The sequence below is a fragment of the Schistocerca cancellata genome, chromosome 4 (assembly GCF_023864275.1).
Source record: "Schistocerca cancellata isolate TAMUIC-IGC-003103 chromosome 4, iqSchCanc2.1, whole genome shotgun sequence".
Classification (NCBI taxonomy): Eukaryota; Metazoa; Arthropoda; class Insecta; order Orthoptera; family Acrididae; genus Schistocerca; species Schistocerca cancellata.
This window is the reverse complement of record NC_064629.1, coordinates 504696660-504710942: the sequence shown is the minus strand read 5'-3', so window position 1 is coordinate 504710942 and position 14283 is coordinate 504696660. Positions and strand designations below refer to the sequence as shown.

Below are 14283 nucleotides of genomic sequence, written 5' to 3'. Positions count from 1 at the left end.
TAATGCACTGAATTTAAAATTAAAAAAAAAGTTTTTATGAGGCAATAAACATATAATAGAACCGCTACAATACTTATTTACAATGAACACATTACTGCACTGAAATGGAGCAGAAGTTAGATTGTACTTATATATCAGTTGGTTCCACTGAAAAATTCAGCAATGGAGTGGAAGGAGTTGGCCATGAATAAATCCTTTAGGCTTCTCTTAAACTGAATTTAATTGGTTGTTAAGTTTTTTATGCCTGCTGGGAAGTTATTGAAAATGTGTGTTCCTAAATAATGCACACCTTTTTGTACAAGAGTAAGTGACTTTAAATCCTTGTGAAGATTATTCTTATTTCTAGTACTGATTCCATAAATTAAGCTGCTGGTTTGAAAAAGTGATATATTTTTAATGACAAGTTTCATTAAGGAATAAATAGATTGGGAAGCAGTAGTTAGTATCCCCAGTTCCCTAAACAGGCTTCTGCAGGATGTTCTTGAATTCACACCACTTATAAATCTTATTGCACGTTTTTGTGCCTGGAAAACTTTAGCTTGGCTTGATGGATTACCCCAAAAATAATCCCATATGACATTATCGAATGAAAGTAAGCACAGTATGCCAGCTTTTTCATTTTTATATCCCCTATGTCTGAAACAATTCGCAATACAAATAGAGATTTGTTAAGAAACTTCAGCAGTTCTGTGGTGTGCTCCTCCCAGTTGAATTTATTATCAAGCTGTAATCCCAAGAATTTAACACTGTCCACTTCTTCTATCTGCTTGTCATTGTCTGTTAGGTATATACTCGTGGGACATCCCTTACAAGTTCTGAACCGCATGTAGTGTGTTTTTTAAAGTTTAGTGACAAAGAATTGGCAGAGAACCAGTGATTAATGTCCACAAATATTTTATTAGCCGATCTTTCTAAGACCACACATGATTTGATATTTATTGCAATGTTTGTATCGTCGTCAAAAAAAACAAACAAACATGGCATCTGGTAATGTTACTGACGAAAGGTCATTGATATACACAGGAAAAAGTAAGGGCCCTAAGATGGAACCTTGTGGGACCCCACATGTAATTAGTTTCCAGTTGGATGATGCCTGATATCATAATACATGGCTCTTTCCGAATAACACCCTTTGTCTCCTGCCAGAGATATAAGATCTGAATCATTTTGCAGCATTTCCTGTTACACCATAATATTCTAATTCACTTTAAAGGATATTGTGATTTACACAGTCAAATGCCTTTGACAGATCACAAAATATACCATTTGCCTGCAATTTTTTTTTTTTTTGCCTAATGAATAAAGTACATTTTCACTGTAAGTGTAGATAGCCTTCTCAAAATCAGAAACCTTTAGAAATCCGAACTGTGACTTTGACAGTATGTTATTTGCGATAAGATGCTTATAAAGCCGATTGTACATTACCTTTCCGAAAATTTTTGAGAATGCTGCCAAAGTGAAAATGGATGGAAATTTGATGCTGTTTCTTTATCACCCTTCTTAAACAGTGGCTTCACTTCAGCATATTTCAACCATTCAGGAAATATTCCACTGATAAACGACTGGTTACACAGATAGCTTAATATGTTACTTAATTCAGAATCACATTCTTTAATTAACTTTGTTGATATTTCATCACACCCACTAGATGTTTTTGATTTTACAGATTTTATGATGAACATTACCTCTGCTGGGGTAGTGAGGGTCAAATTCATATTATGAAAGTTGCTTGAAATGTCTGGTCTTAGGTATTCCATAGTAGCACCTGCAGAACCTGACAATCCCATCTTTTCAGTAACAGTTATGAAATGTTTGTTAAAAAGTTCTGCAACACTATACACATCTGTCACCAATGTATCATTTACTCTAAATGCTATTTGTCCCTCTTCATGTATGGTTCTACCGATCTCCTCCTTCACTATATCCCGTATTGTCTTTATTTTGTTATCTGATATGACTATGTTTCCTTGTAATATATTTGCTTTGATGTCCATATTACAGTCTTTAATATTTTGAAGTATTTCGTGTAATTGTGCTATAGCATCAACATCAGAACTGTTTCGGATTGATAGATAGAGTTTTCTTTTTGTTTTACAAGAAACCTCTATTCCTTGAGTAATCCATGGCTTCTTTGTAGACTTTGCTCTAAGCTTGGTTAGTCTTGGAGGACCACAGTGTTCAAATAAGGTAAGCACTTTATTACGAGGGTAATCCCAAAAATAAGGTCTCCTATTTTTTTATAAGTACATAGACCTGTTTATTTCTACAATGGTTTACATCAGTCTGCAGCTTGAACATTTATCTATTTTTCTACGTAATCACCATTTCTGTCGATGGATTTTTGTAGAGGCTGTGGCAGTTTTTGTATGCCCATGTCATACCAGCTCGTCGCTATGCTGTTCAGAAAGTTATGAACCTCTTCTTCACCTCGCCGTCGGAGCTTAATTGCCGAGGGCCAAACAAAACAGTGTATTACAGCACAGATCACAGAGCACAGTGCGCAGAGCTCCACCTTCGTTCGACTGCACAGAACCACACGGATGCGCCCGACTGTGTAAACCATAAAAAAAAAGTTCAAATGTGTGTGAAATCTTATGGGACTTGACTGTTAAGGTCATCAGTCCCTAAGCTTACACACTACTTAATCTAAATTATCCTAAGGACAAACATACACACCCATGCCCGAGGGAGGACTCGAACCTCCGCCGGGATCAGCCGCAGAGTTCATGACTGCAGCGCCTAAGACCCCTCGGCTAATCTCGCGCGGCTGTAAAACATCGAGGCGGGTCCGCCAACCAAGCGCGGAACGCGGACAACCGGGCTTAGGTAAGGTATAGCTTTAAAGAGCACTGTGCTAGTTTGCGACACAGAGGTGAGCCACATCCGGATTAACGGTTGTTAGTGTGACATACTGGCAAATGTGTGTGTGTGGGGGGGGGGGGGGGGGGCTGGGGGTAATCGGTTTTCCACCCTGTTTTAGACATGCTATGTGTAGGTCACTAATCTCCGCATCAGAAAATACGAAGCACAGATATTTCAAAGATAGCATACAGAATAGACTTCACATGATTCATAGACACACCAGTTCCCTCCTCTGGGGTACTAATGACTGCGGTGACACGAAGGGCATCAGGTCACACATTTAAAATAAAACACTTCTGTCATATCAGAAAAACACTGGGTCTCGCACGACGGAATAAACGCTAGGAAAGGGAAACGCTGCTTATCGCATGTCCACATGTTCACAGTTTCCTGGAAAAAAGGGGATTGGGGAGAGCAGCTTGAAGGTGGTACTGTCAGGATGAGGTAGGTTTCAGCCCACCTGCCATCGTGTTTCTTCCCACTCTTTTTCTTCCACGCGACATACGTTATTGCTTTAAGGTTAGGGACGTGTGTGGATGCATTGACTCTGACACGCACACACAGGCATAGCGGGCGCTTCCACAGGCACAGGAAAGAAAGCAAAAGATGTTCCCACTTCGCAGCGTCACAACAACAAATTACACTAGATATATAAGTGCATCTACGCAACATGGAAACAAAAATTTATCCAGAGTAAGTAGAGTGCAACGTTTTGGAATTCGATCAACTATTTGTGGAAGAACATTAGGAATGAAGCAGGATGCAAATATCATGAGTAATTTAATACTGTTTAATAGTAGTACCGTAAAGCATGAGAACTGTGTACGATATTGATAAATATGTTTGTAAGAACACCAAATTGTTACAGTAATCACTATACATGCTTTGAAAGAAATTGAAACGCTTATGAGATTTTTATCACAGTCGCAAAGGACGGTATATAATCTACATTAGTTGCGTAATTGCGACTGCGAAAAAAACAGACCAAAAAACAAAAAATGATTGCTGATGTTCCTTGTATTTTGTACAAAGAATTACACGTACTCCATTTGTTGGAGGTCTTTGTGCTACGGTATTCAGGAAAAATTCTCAGAAGTTCTGTTCCACTGTTGCTCAACCAACATAATGAACGTTTTTAACATTTTTATGCAGCGACAGCAACTGATACTGTTTATATAAGAATATACAGCCTACAGTTGCAGGTTAACTTTATCGTTTACCTAGGTTTCAACGTTAGTAATAACGTCTTCTTCAGAATATAAAATATTATTTAAATGTTTGCCTAAAACAAGCCATGTCCTAAGTCAACTTTATGTATATGCATCAAGTTTTATAAAGTTGACTTAGGACACGGCTTGTTTTAGGCAAACATTTAAATAATATTTTATGTTCTGAAGAAGACGTTACTACTAACGTTGAAACCTAGGTAAACGATAAAGTTAACCTGCAACTGTAGGCTGTATATTCTTAAAATGGTTCAAATGGCTCTGAGCACTATGGGACTTAACGTCTATGGCCATCAGTCCCCTAGAACTTAGAACTACTTAAATCTAACTAACCTAAGGACATCACACAACACCCAGCCATCACGAGGCAGAGAAAATCCCTGACCCCGCCGGGAATCGAGCCCGGGAACCCGGGCGTGGGAAGCGAGAACGCTACCGCACGACCACGAGATGCGGGCGAGTGTATATTCTTATATAAATAATGAACGTAATCCTTCCTCAGCGTTGTCGGGTCGTAGTGACCCACTGGAACACGTACCGCGTCAGATATGAGGAATATCTGGTTTAGATCAGTTAGCCTGTCGAACTGGAAAGGTCAGCCTATGCGACAAATAATGACGTATTCTGGGGGAGTATGAATGATCATTCTTCTTAGAGATCACAACGAAAGAAGGCGCTATACATGTACAGTGGTCAGTTGTTGTCGACCACTCGGCGAAAATTTGAAGCCCATCTGGACTCTGGATTTTCACGGTTGACGAGAATGTGTTGTTGGTTCAAAATGGCTATGGGCACTATGGGACTTAACTTCTGAGGTCATCAGTCCCCTAGAACTTAGAACTACTTAAACCTAACTAACCTAAGGACATCACACACATCCATGCAGGAGGCAGGATTCGAACCTGCGACCGTAGCGGTCGCGCGGTTCCAGACTGTAGCGCCTAGAACCGCTCGGCCAGTGTTGTTGGTGTTTAGCGTTTCACATTGGGAATCAGATGGATATTGCATAAAGCGAGTTGCTAAGAGATAGGAAAATTGAAGTGTTGGTTTGGTTTAGCCAGAGGAACTGGGAGGTAAGAACGTATTCGTATTAAGTAGCGGTTAATATGGCTCAAATGGCTCTGAGCACTATGGGACTCAACTGCTGTGGTCATAAGTCCCCTAGAACTTAGAACTACTTAAACCTAACTAACCTAAGGACATCACACACATCCATGCCCGAGGCAGGATTCGAACCTGCGACCGTAGCGGTCGTGCGGTTCCAGACTGTAGCGCCTTTAACCGCTCGGCCACTCCGGCCGGCCAGCGGTTACTATCCAGTAGCGCATTTTTTGTTTCGATAGGTAAGAAATAACTGGTTCGAAGAAGTTCTGTATGACATTTAATTTCTGATCAACTGAGAGCTCCAAAGATTTTATTTGCTGCAATATTAATTTATCCCCCATGACCTGCCGCCGTATATGGAGAGGCATTTCAGCTGTTTCCAAAAAACAAGTATTGATCGATGTAGAAGGCATCACTCCGATACCGGTTCTAATGAAACAGTACAGTGTTTTGTCTAACTTCGTGAATACTGAATTAGAGCCGTTGAGGTAAAAGGCCGCACCGTAATCTTATTGTGGTCCCATCAGCGATCAATACGAGGTGAACACTGTCGCGGGAAGAGCGCTGCACCAAATGTGGGTCAACGCACGGAGAACGTTTGTCACTCCTTACTTTGTAAACCTCCCATATGTCAGAAAAAATACCTACCAGGGTTCACAGATCTGGAAAGAACGCTAAACTCAAGCCATGTCTCTGCTGCAAGCGGTATGAAGAGACTTCTTCAAATACAAGGCGGAAGCTTTCTACTGATAAGCGTATGACTATATCAACATGAGTGACCCACTTCAGGGTAAGCCTGCATGAAAAGTTAAACGAAAAATTTTTAAATTTCTCTTTATTATTTGCTGTTAGCATATTCTTTTGTCTCTCTTAAGCTTCTGGGAATTTATCAGTGCAAGTGTATTCTGTTTGCCTATTACTCGAATGTAGTTTTTCAGTTTGAATTAAACAGCAATCGATCTTTACTCTTCTTCTTGCAAGTCTCGAAACTTCGTTGACTACATTTGTCACTGCTAATAAACTCTGTTCACAGGATGGATATCGTGGTGAACATTCTAGCAACGGTTGCCGTCGTTCTGGTGATCCAGCAGGTTTGGAAATTGCTGAAAGCGCAGAAACAGTTGGCATCTAGGCTTGCACATATTCCAGGACCTAAAGGCTGGCCGTTGCTTGGTAATACCTTCGAATTCGGAAAAGGGAATGCACTCGGTAAGAAATCTATTGCTATTTGCTATTATATCATAAGAAACATAAATAAACTTTGTTTAGCTATTCTTAGAAATTTGTTTTTCTAGGCGGAAATCATAGAGACCCATGTCTTTTGTAATATAAAATTAGCAATGGTATTTCACCAAGGGAGGTGGCAGAGTGCTAAGTCGCTGAACTCGTTTCCGGACGACGGAGGATCAACTTCTTGTCCTGCCATTCAGATTTAGTTTTCCCTTTATTTCGTAAAATCGTTTAAGATGAGAGCCGGTGCGGTACCTTCAATGAATCATGTGCGATTTCCTTACCATACATCTCGACGGTATGTTCAACTCTTATCTTCGTTCTTTTAAATTTTTAGAAATTCAAATAAAAAACAAATCCATCTTTTTCAGTTTAAGCCAGAACTGTTAAAACTGTTTCTAAGCACCATAAAAGGAAGTTCTTATTACTGTAGAGATTAAAGACAATACTAGGATAATAATAACGGAAGATTAAAAGCTTTACATCAATTTGCAACCAAAAATTCCATTATCGGCTAAAGATAGAAATATAAAAACAGGGCCGCAACCTCTTTTATTCTGATGCAAAAGTACCACAGTATTAGTGCAAATTCTTCCTTCAAGTGCAATCGTAAACATTTGCTGAGACGTGAATTCACTGGAATTGTTGGAAATGTCACGATCTGTAATGTGCAGTAGATGGAAGTGCAGAATCATAAACGACTTTTGCTACTTTTCTGTATTTTCATACAGCAGCAATGTTATTCATAGATTCTTCTATTACTAATAAACGTTATTCATAGGTTTTACTATTGGCAATATGTGTTGGGAATGCCTTCCCCACTCCTGAAATACCTTTCGCAGTTAGTTTGCTTTTAAATGTGATGGACTGCATCTGCCATCAATAAATTTAGCATCGTATGTACTCAACACTAAACACCTCATAGAGGCCAGCGGAGTATATGTAGAGACAGAGTAGTTATTATCTGTCTTACAAGGGGAGACCACGAAGTTCGGATCATGGTTTACTTCGAACTTTGTACACTTTTAGTAGTCCATTAGGACACCATAATGTGCAAGCGGCAAGGCATATAGCTTAGATGATTTCGAGAAAATCCCAAGAGAAATTTTACGCGTCATCTATGTACCAATCCGCTGCGATCCTGTGCACGAGTTGGCAGCGGTCATGTGGTTACCGTTCAAACACTACAATCGGTGGCTCGCTGGATCGAGTCCTGTTCATATTTTCTTTTCTTTTGTTTTTAATTTACGTTTCTTTCAACACTAGTCATATTATTTCGTACATATTACATCTGAAACGTAATATGATGAAAAGACACATGTACTTGCCTGAACTTTTATGGAATTTCCAATGTTATTTGGTTGACTGCTAATTTTTATTATTGCAACAAGTATTATACTCATAATTATAGAACAAGTAAACGACCAAACACAAATTTTTCCTGAAAATGTATTCCTACCGTGACTGCCGAGATTCCTAATACCTACAATCGGGTATGGTACCGAGAAATGCTTTGCATCGGGACTTTTCGATCTGCAGACACAGGTTTCAAGGACGAGGTATAGACTTTGAAAGCTCAAGTTAAACATCGATAAATAATACTTTAAATAGCTTCATTTACTAATATAGTGAGTTACAATATGCCAGAATATGATGGTAAAGTAAGATTAATTGCCGGATCTGCTTTCGACATTATAAGTTATAGGATAGTATTCTTCATACAGACACAAATTAAAACGGCATCTACTACATCGAATGAATGCAGTTTTCAGCATGCACAAGGAATCTTCAGAGTTTCTAAGGAAAAACAAATCTGGTTGACAATTTGAAAATTTCCTCTTTCTCCCAATAATTTGGATGCAAACCACGCGTAACGCAATATTGTCTTAACTGTCGATGGCTAAAATTGGCGATGTGCCATTGAATGTATTTTAATAACACTTGGCTGGAGAAATAAAAGTGGCATAAATTTTGTTGCAGTAATAAAAATTGGTAAACAGTCAAATAACACTGAAGATTCAATAAAAGTTCAGGGAAATCAACGTGTCATCATTATATTATCTTTCAAATATAATGTGTACCAAGTAATATGACTAGTGTTGAAACAAATATAATTTAAAAGAAAAAAAAAGATGAGCAGGACTCGATCCAGCGATCCACCACTTAAGGAGCTTGAACGCTGACCGCATGACCTCTGCCAGCTCGTACTCAGTGTCGCAATGCACCGGTACATCATTGACGCTTAAAACTTTTCTTGCGATTTTCTTGAAGTCACCTAAGTAGTACGCCTTACTACTTTTAGATGATTTTGAGTACTGTACTATTAAAAAGATACAAAGCTTATAGTAAATCCAAGATGCGAAAGTCATGACATGCTCTTGTTAGAACATTGTCCTAGGCCAACATCGTTGTGTGCTTCTGAACTCTAAATTTGTTTTCTGCATTGTAACACAAGTTTGCCGTCCAATTAGTTACTATAAATCTTATATATTTACGCTACCCTGTCACACTCATGCGTCCTCTTAAAGACGCAGCCACGCGGGGTAGCCGCGCGGTCTCTGGCGTCTTGTCACGGTCTGCGTGGCTCCCCCCGTCGGAGGTTCGAGTTCTCCCTCGGACATGTGTGTGTGTGTCATCCTTAGCGTAAGTTAGTTTAAGTTAGATTAAGTAGTGTGTAAGCTTAGGGACAGATGACCTCAGCAGTTTGGTTCCATAAGACCTTACCACAAATTTCCAGTTTCCTAAAAGATGCAACGAGCAATTCCAACAGCTGAATGCTGAACTTCAGTACTCCACAGCGAATGACGCGCGCGTCTTTCAGTTTATCTTACTAGTACACTCTTTATTTTCTCGCCTATAAGATAGTTCTATCCCATACTCCCCTGCGTATATACTTTACATTTAATAGTAGATTTATTCCTTTTACATACACCGATGAGCCAAAATATTATGACCACTGCCTGGCGTAAGATGCGGATTGCAAATAACCGACTGTGGCAAAGAGAAGACTGTTGTGGCCTTGGCGCCTGGGAACGAGCATCCCGGATACGGTGAATCTGGTAGGCCGTGCGCTTACTAGTATCGTTAGAGTCTGTGTAAAGTGGTTGAATAACGGTAAAATCACAAGTAATCGACAAGATGTTGTTGATCATTGACTCTCATCAGGGAGGGTCGAAGTAGTATGCTTGCACGCTCTGTAAAGAATGGCCGGTGATCTGTGGCATATGTGATAAGAGTACAAATCTGGTGCAGGTACATGTATTTAGGAGCACACAGTTCAGAGAACATTATTGAACATGGTTACACCAAGCTGATGGACATGCCAAAATACGTCACTTTCCAGGTGAACGGTGCTAGATACATGTAGCGCACCGCGGACACAAGCCTTTGAAGGCAGTTTATGTTATGGGGGACATCCACGCAGGATTCCATAGGATCTGTGGTAGTAATCGAAGACACCATGGCAGCCGTGGACTACATGAACAATATTGCGGACCACCTGCATGTCTTCCCCATTGGCAATGACATCTTCCAGCAGGATAACAGTCCATATCACAAGTCCAGAAATGTGCTGCAGCCGTTTGAGGAACATGATAGTGAACTCTCATTCATGTCTTGGCCACAAAATTCGCTAGATCTGGACCCAATGGAACACACCTGGGAGACTAATGGGCGCCAGACCCGTGCACGCATACAACGACCATGGGATTTACAGAAATTGCGTGTGTTCAGACATCTGGTGCCACATATCTCCAGGTACCTATATGGACTAGTCGAATCCATGTCACGCCAAACTGTATTTAACTGTCACGATATGTGAGTTGCGATGGTCACTTACGTTCTTCGTTTGCTTTTGAGTGTTTTGTGATCCCACAAATGTCTTACAGAAATGAATGAGGCCTACTGACTACCTGTAACATTACACAAACTATTGTATTCATAGATCTGAGAAGAGTTTTATTTATTTGTTCTCGTTACAGATTGTTCTGGTGAATCTAGAAAACATCATATAAACCCATACACGTGAGGATAATAATTATTACTACATGTTACATACTAATAACCCGATGTGCACAATGGATAAAATATTTTCACTCCCAAAGTGTCGTAAGGCTAATACCGTTTACCACCACCTCGCGCCTTGATAATGACCTTATCAGTTAGGAAAGGAAGAGAGTCCACAGATATTTCAGGTATAACATTTCCAACTAAATCCACTCACTGATGATTAGACGGCATAGATCTTCTAAACTGAGGTTACGCTTGTGGCTACGTTTCACCCACTGTCCAAAGAGTCCTTAACACGTTCTGTGTGGTTAAGATGGGGTGATTTAGAGGGCCAGTCGAAGCACGATATTCTCGAGTGTTCCTCGAACGTGAAACGTAATTGAGGAGTCCTGCGCACACTGCTGCCGCTTTTTGGACGGCAAGATGCTCACAGCATGTTCATCATGCAGATGTAGAAGAAAAGACAACACTTGGTCACCGAGAAAGTTGAAATAAACGTCCCGGTACGTTACGACGGTAACCTAAATGAATGGTTCTCGGTCATGATACGAAAAACACACCCAAAACATCACGAAACCCTACACAACCTGCGGATTAAACGCCTCTTGGACCGCCGGCGCACGCATCGCCTTTAATCATTTGAAAAAAGACGAAATCGCGAATCGTCGGAATACACGTCGACCAGTTACTGTCCAATTTCTCTGCTGTTTGGACCACTGAAGCTGTGAAGCTCCATATGCCTCTGTGATCAATTACCTTTTCCTATGTACCTGACTCTAAATGCCGGTTCCATGCAGTTCAGTTTCCAATGTTCACTCGAAAACTGCGTAAGACTGACTTGCATTCCTTGAAAACAGAAATATTGTGAGGTTTAGATCCGAGTTACTAACAAGGCGTGGCGCTCATCTCCTGTCCCTGTTGGTTAGGATCGTTTAACTCTGAAATAAGTCATGGTAATGAAGTCGGTCGGTTGCATGGAATCATTGTAATAAGACAGGTACTACAACTGGCCATACCAAACGACGACTCTGCAGATTGATGTCAGGACCAGTTTAACATGTCAAAACCAGGACCCAACTAAAGCAACGGCAGTGGCATTCCTGTCTCATTATCACGATGCGTGTGGCGTATATACAGATGGGTCCAAGTCTAGTAAAGACGCTGGAAGTGCTTATTGGGTACCACGAAGCAGACAACAAGCCCTGTTCAAGCTGGATCCACACTCCATTATTATTGACATCCTTGCTGATTGCCATTTTGGAAGCCCTATTGTTCACACAGACGTCCACGTCAGACGTAATGGTCATCCTGTGTGATAGTATCTCAGGCCTACAACTGATTACAAACCATCATCATAGTTGTACCAAACACATAGTGGCAGCAATTGTCGATTGTGTTTCGAGTGCAGAGGAACTGTCGCAACATCGTGGTGGTGTGGATGAAAGGCCATTCTAGGATACCCGGCAATGAGCAAGCAGATGCCGTAGCAAAGCAGGTGTCGCTGCTTGGAACTATTAAATATGATAAACTCCCTCTCACAGATATGATACCCATGCTCAGAAAGCGGTTGTCCTCAAATGGTTCAAATGGCTCTGAGCACTATGGGACTCAACATCTGAGGTCATCAGTCCCCTAGACTTAGAACTACTTAAACCTAAGCACATCACACACATCCATGCCCGAGGCAGGATTCGAACCTGCGACCGCGACACCACTAGATGAAGCGCCTAGAACCGCTCGGCCACCGCGGCCGGCGGTTGTCCTCAGACTGGCAGGAAGAATGGTCGTGGACATATAAAATCAAAGGCAGTCACTACGCACTAGTTCATTCCACGATCCCAAGGGTACCATGTTATGATAAGGCACAAATATCAAGGAGCTTCACGACAATTACAGCACGGCTGAAATTTAATCATTGGAAGTTCAACCAACACCTCTATCGGGTCAACGTTAACGCCAACCCTCTATACGTTTGAGGAGAGGAAGAATATCCAAACAATATACAGGGTGACAATTATTGAACTATATGAAATAAAATCGTCATAACTTCTGAACGGTTTGCGATAGGACGTTGAAGCTGCACATTTGACCGCGGGGTGTGATGGGAATTAGTATGTGCAACCGCACGCGCCTTGTTGTTGCCGATCATTTGCACATGAAAATGTCACGGTACGTGCCTAAGCGTATTGCGCTTGTGAAAGCCTACTATGCGAGCAATAGCAACCCATCTGCGGCTCAAAGGAAGTTTGGACAGAGTTGAAGCTAAATACAACCAGTTCAAGTGTGCTAACAATCAAGAATTTGATTTGCAAGTTTGAGAGAACCGGTAGTATTCATGACAACAGTGTTGGTAATGTCAGTCGTCCAAAACGGGCGAAAACACCTGAAAACCTCTAAAATCACGCGCTATGTTTCAAAACAGCTCCAGGAAATTGATCAGACGAGCTGCACAACAGGTGAGAATCAACTGGTAGACGCTGCTACAAATTGTTGTTGAAGACCTGCAGCTCTTCCCATACAAAATTCAAACCTATCAACTATTAAGTCCGAGGGCCATGGAAAAGTGGTTGTGTTTCGCTAACACGATTGTCCACAGAATTAACGAACAGAACTTTGATGGTTTGGTTTAGCGACGAAGCTCACTTTCACTTGGACGGGGTCGTCAATAAACAAAATTGGCGCATTTGGGGGACTAAGAATCAGCATTTCGCGATCGAGAACTCTCTTCACCCTCAACGGGTGACTGTGTGATGCGCAATGTCCAGTCACGATATAATCGAGGCGATATTTCTTGATGGTACCTTACGGACGGTACGTGAAGGTTTTTGGAAGAAGATTTCATCCCCATTATCCAAAGTGACCTTGCTTTCGACAAGATGTGGTTCACGCAAGGCGGAACTCGACCCCATCGAAGCAGGAACACTGCTGTCCTGGAGGAGCACTTTGGGGATACCCAGAGGCCACTGGCATGGGCCTCAGTTGGCAGCCATATTCTCTGGATCTGAACACATGCGACTCAATTTTGTGGGGCTGTATTAAAGACAGTGCACAGCAATAACCTCAAAACCAGTGCTGATCTGAAACCAGCCATTCAGGAGGTCATCGACAGCATCGATATTCCGACGCTTAAGCGGGTCATGCAGAATTTATGTCTTTTTTCATATTCAGTCATTGTCACCCTGCATTTCTACAGTATCCTCAGAACACGTATCACACGAACGTCCTTGCAAGTTATCTTCGCGCTCTTGGTCATCAGTTCCCAAGTAGCCTCCAAATCTTGTTCGCGTTCAACGATGAAGCAACGTATAAGCTACTGTACGTGTTTGTCAACGGTGCCGATATCAAAATATAGCTCCCTATGCTGCTACACTAGTGCTCCTGATACTTACACCCAAACCACCAGACGTCAGACTTCCAGGTCGATACCAAACGTTGTGTGTCGATGGAGTATCAACCAAAACACCGATTTAGTTCGTGCTGTGTGCTATCGTCCAGTAGACCAGAACTACGGAGTATAGGAAAAGCATATCTGTGAGGTGTAAATGTGAAGGTCTCTGGTATGTGAGCTGGTAGCGCGTTGGGTCGTCGTGCTGACGGTCCCGACTTGCCGGCACGGTAGCTCAGCGTGTTCAGTCAGAGGGTTAGTTGCTCTCTGTAATAAAAAAACCGAAGGATCAACGAAGAATCTGAACAGGTGTCATGGGACGTCCGCCCCGAACAAATGCAACAAACAATAACGAACAAAATGAGATCAACAACAACAAAACAAAGACTTCGAAGTTTCTTAACAGTTTACGCGTGAAATTGTTATATGGGAGAACATGTTTCTGACATGTGAAAGAACGTTACGGAT

At 41.4% G+C, this 14283-nt stretch overlaps 1 protein-coding gene across 1 annotated transcript in view; it reads left to right on the top strand.

Annotated features, from left to right (window-relative positions):
* The window catches only part of LOC126183489 (cytochrome P450 4C1-like), a 242223-nt gene that overhangs the window by 135578 nt on the left and 92362 nt on the right, over window positions 1-14283 (top strand). The window contains exon 3 of the mRNA XM_049925522.1: window positions 6226-6401. Coding sequence (XP_049781479.1) covers window positions 6227-6401 — 175 coding nt within the window. The 5' untranslated portion in view covers window position 6226. The remainder of the gene's footprint in view (window positions 1-6225; window positions 6402-14283) is intronic.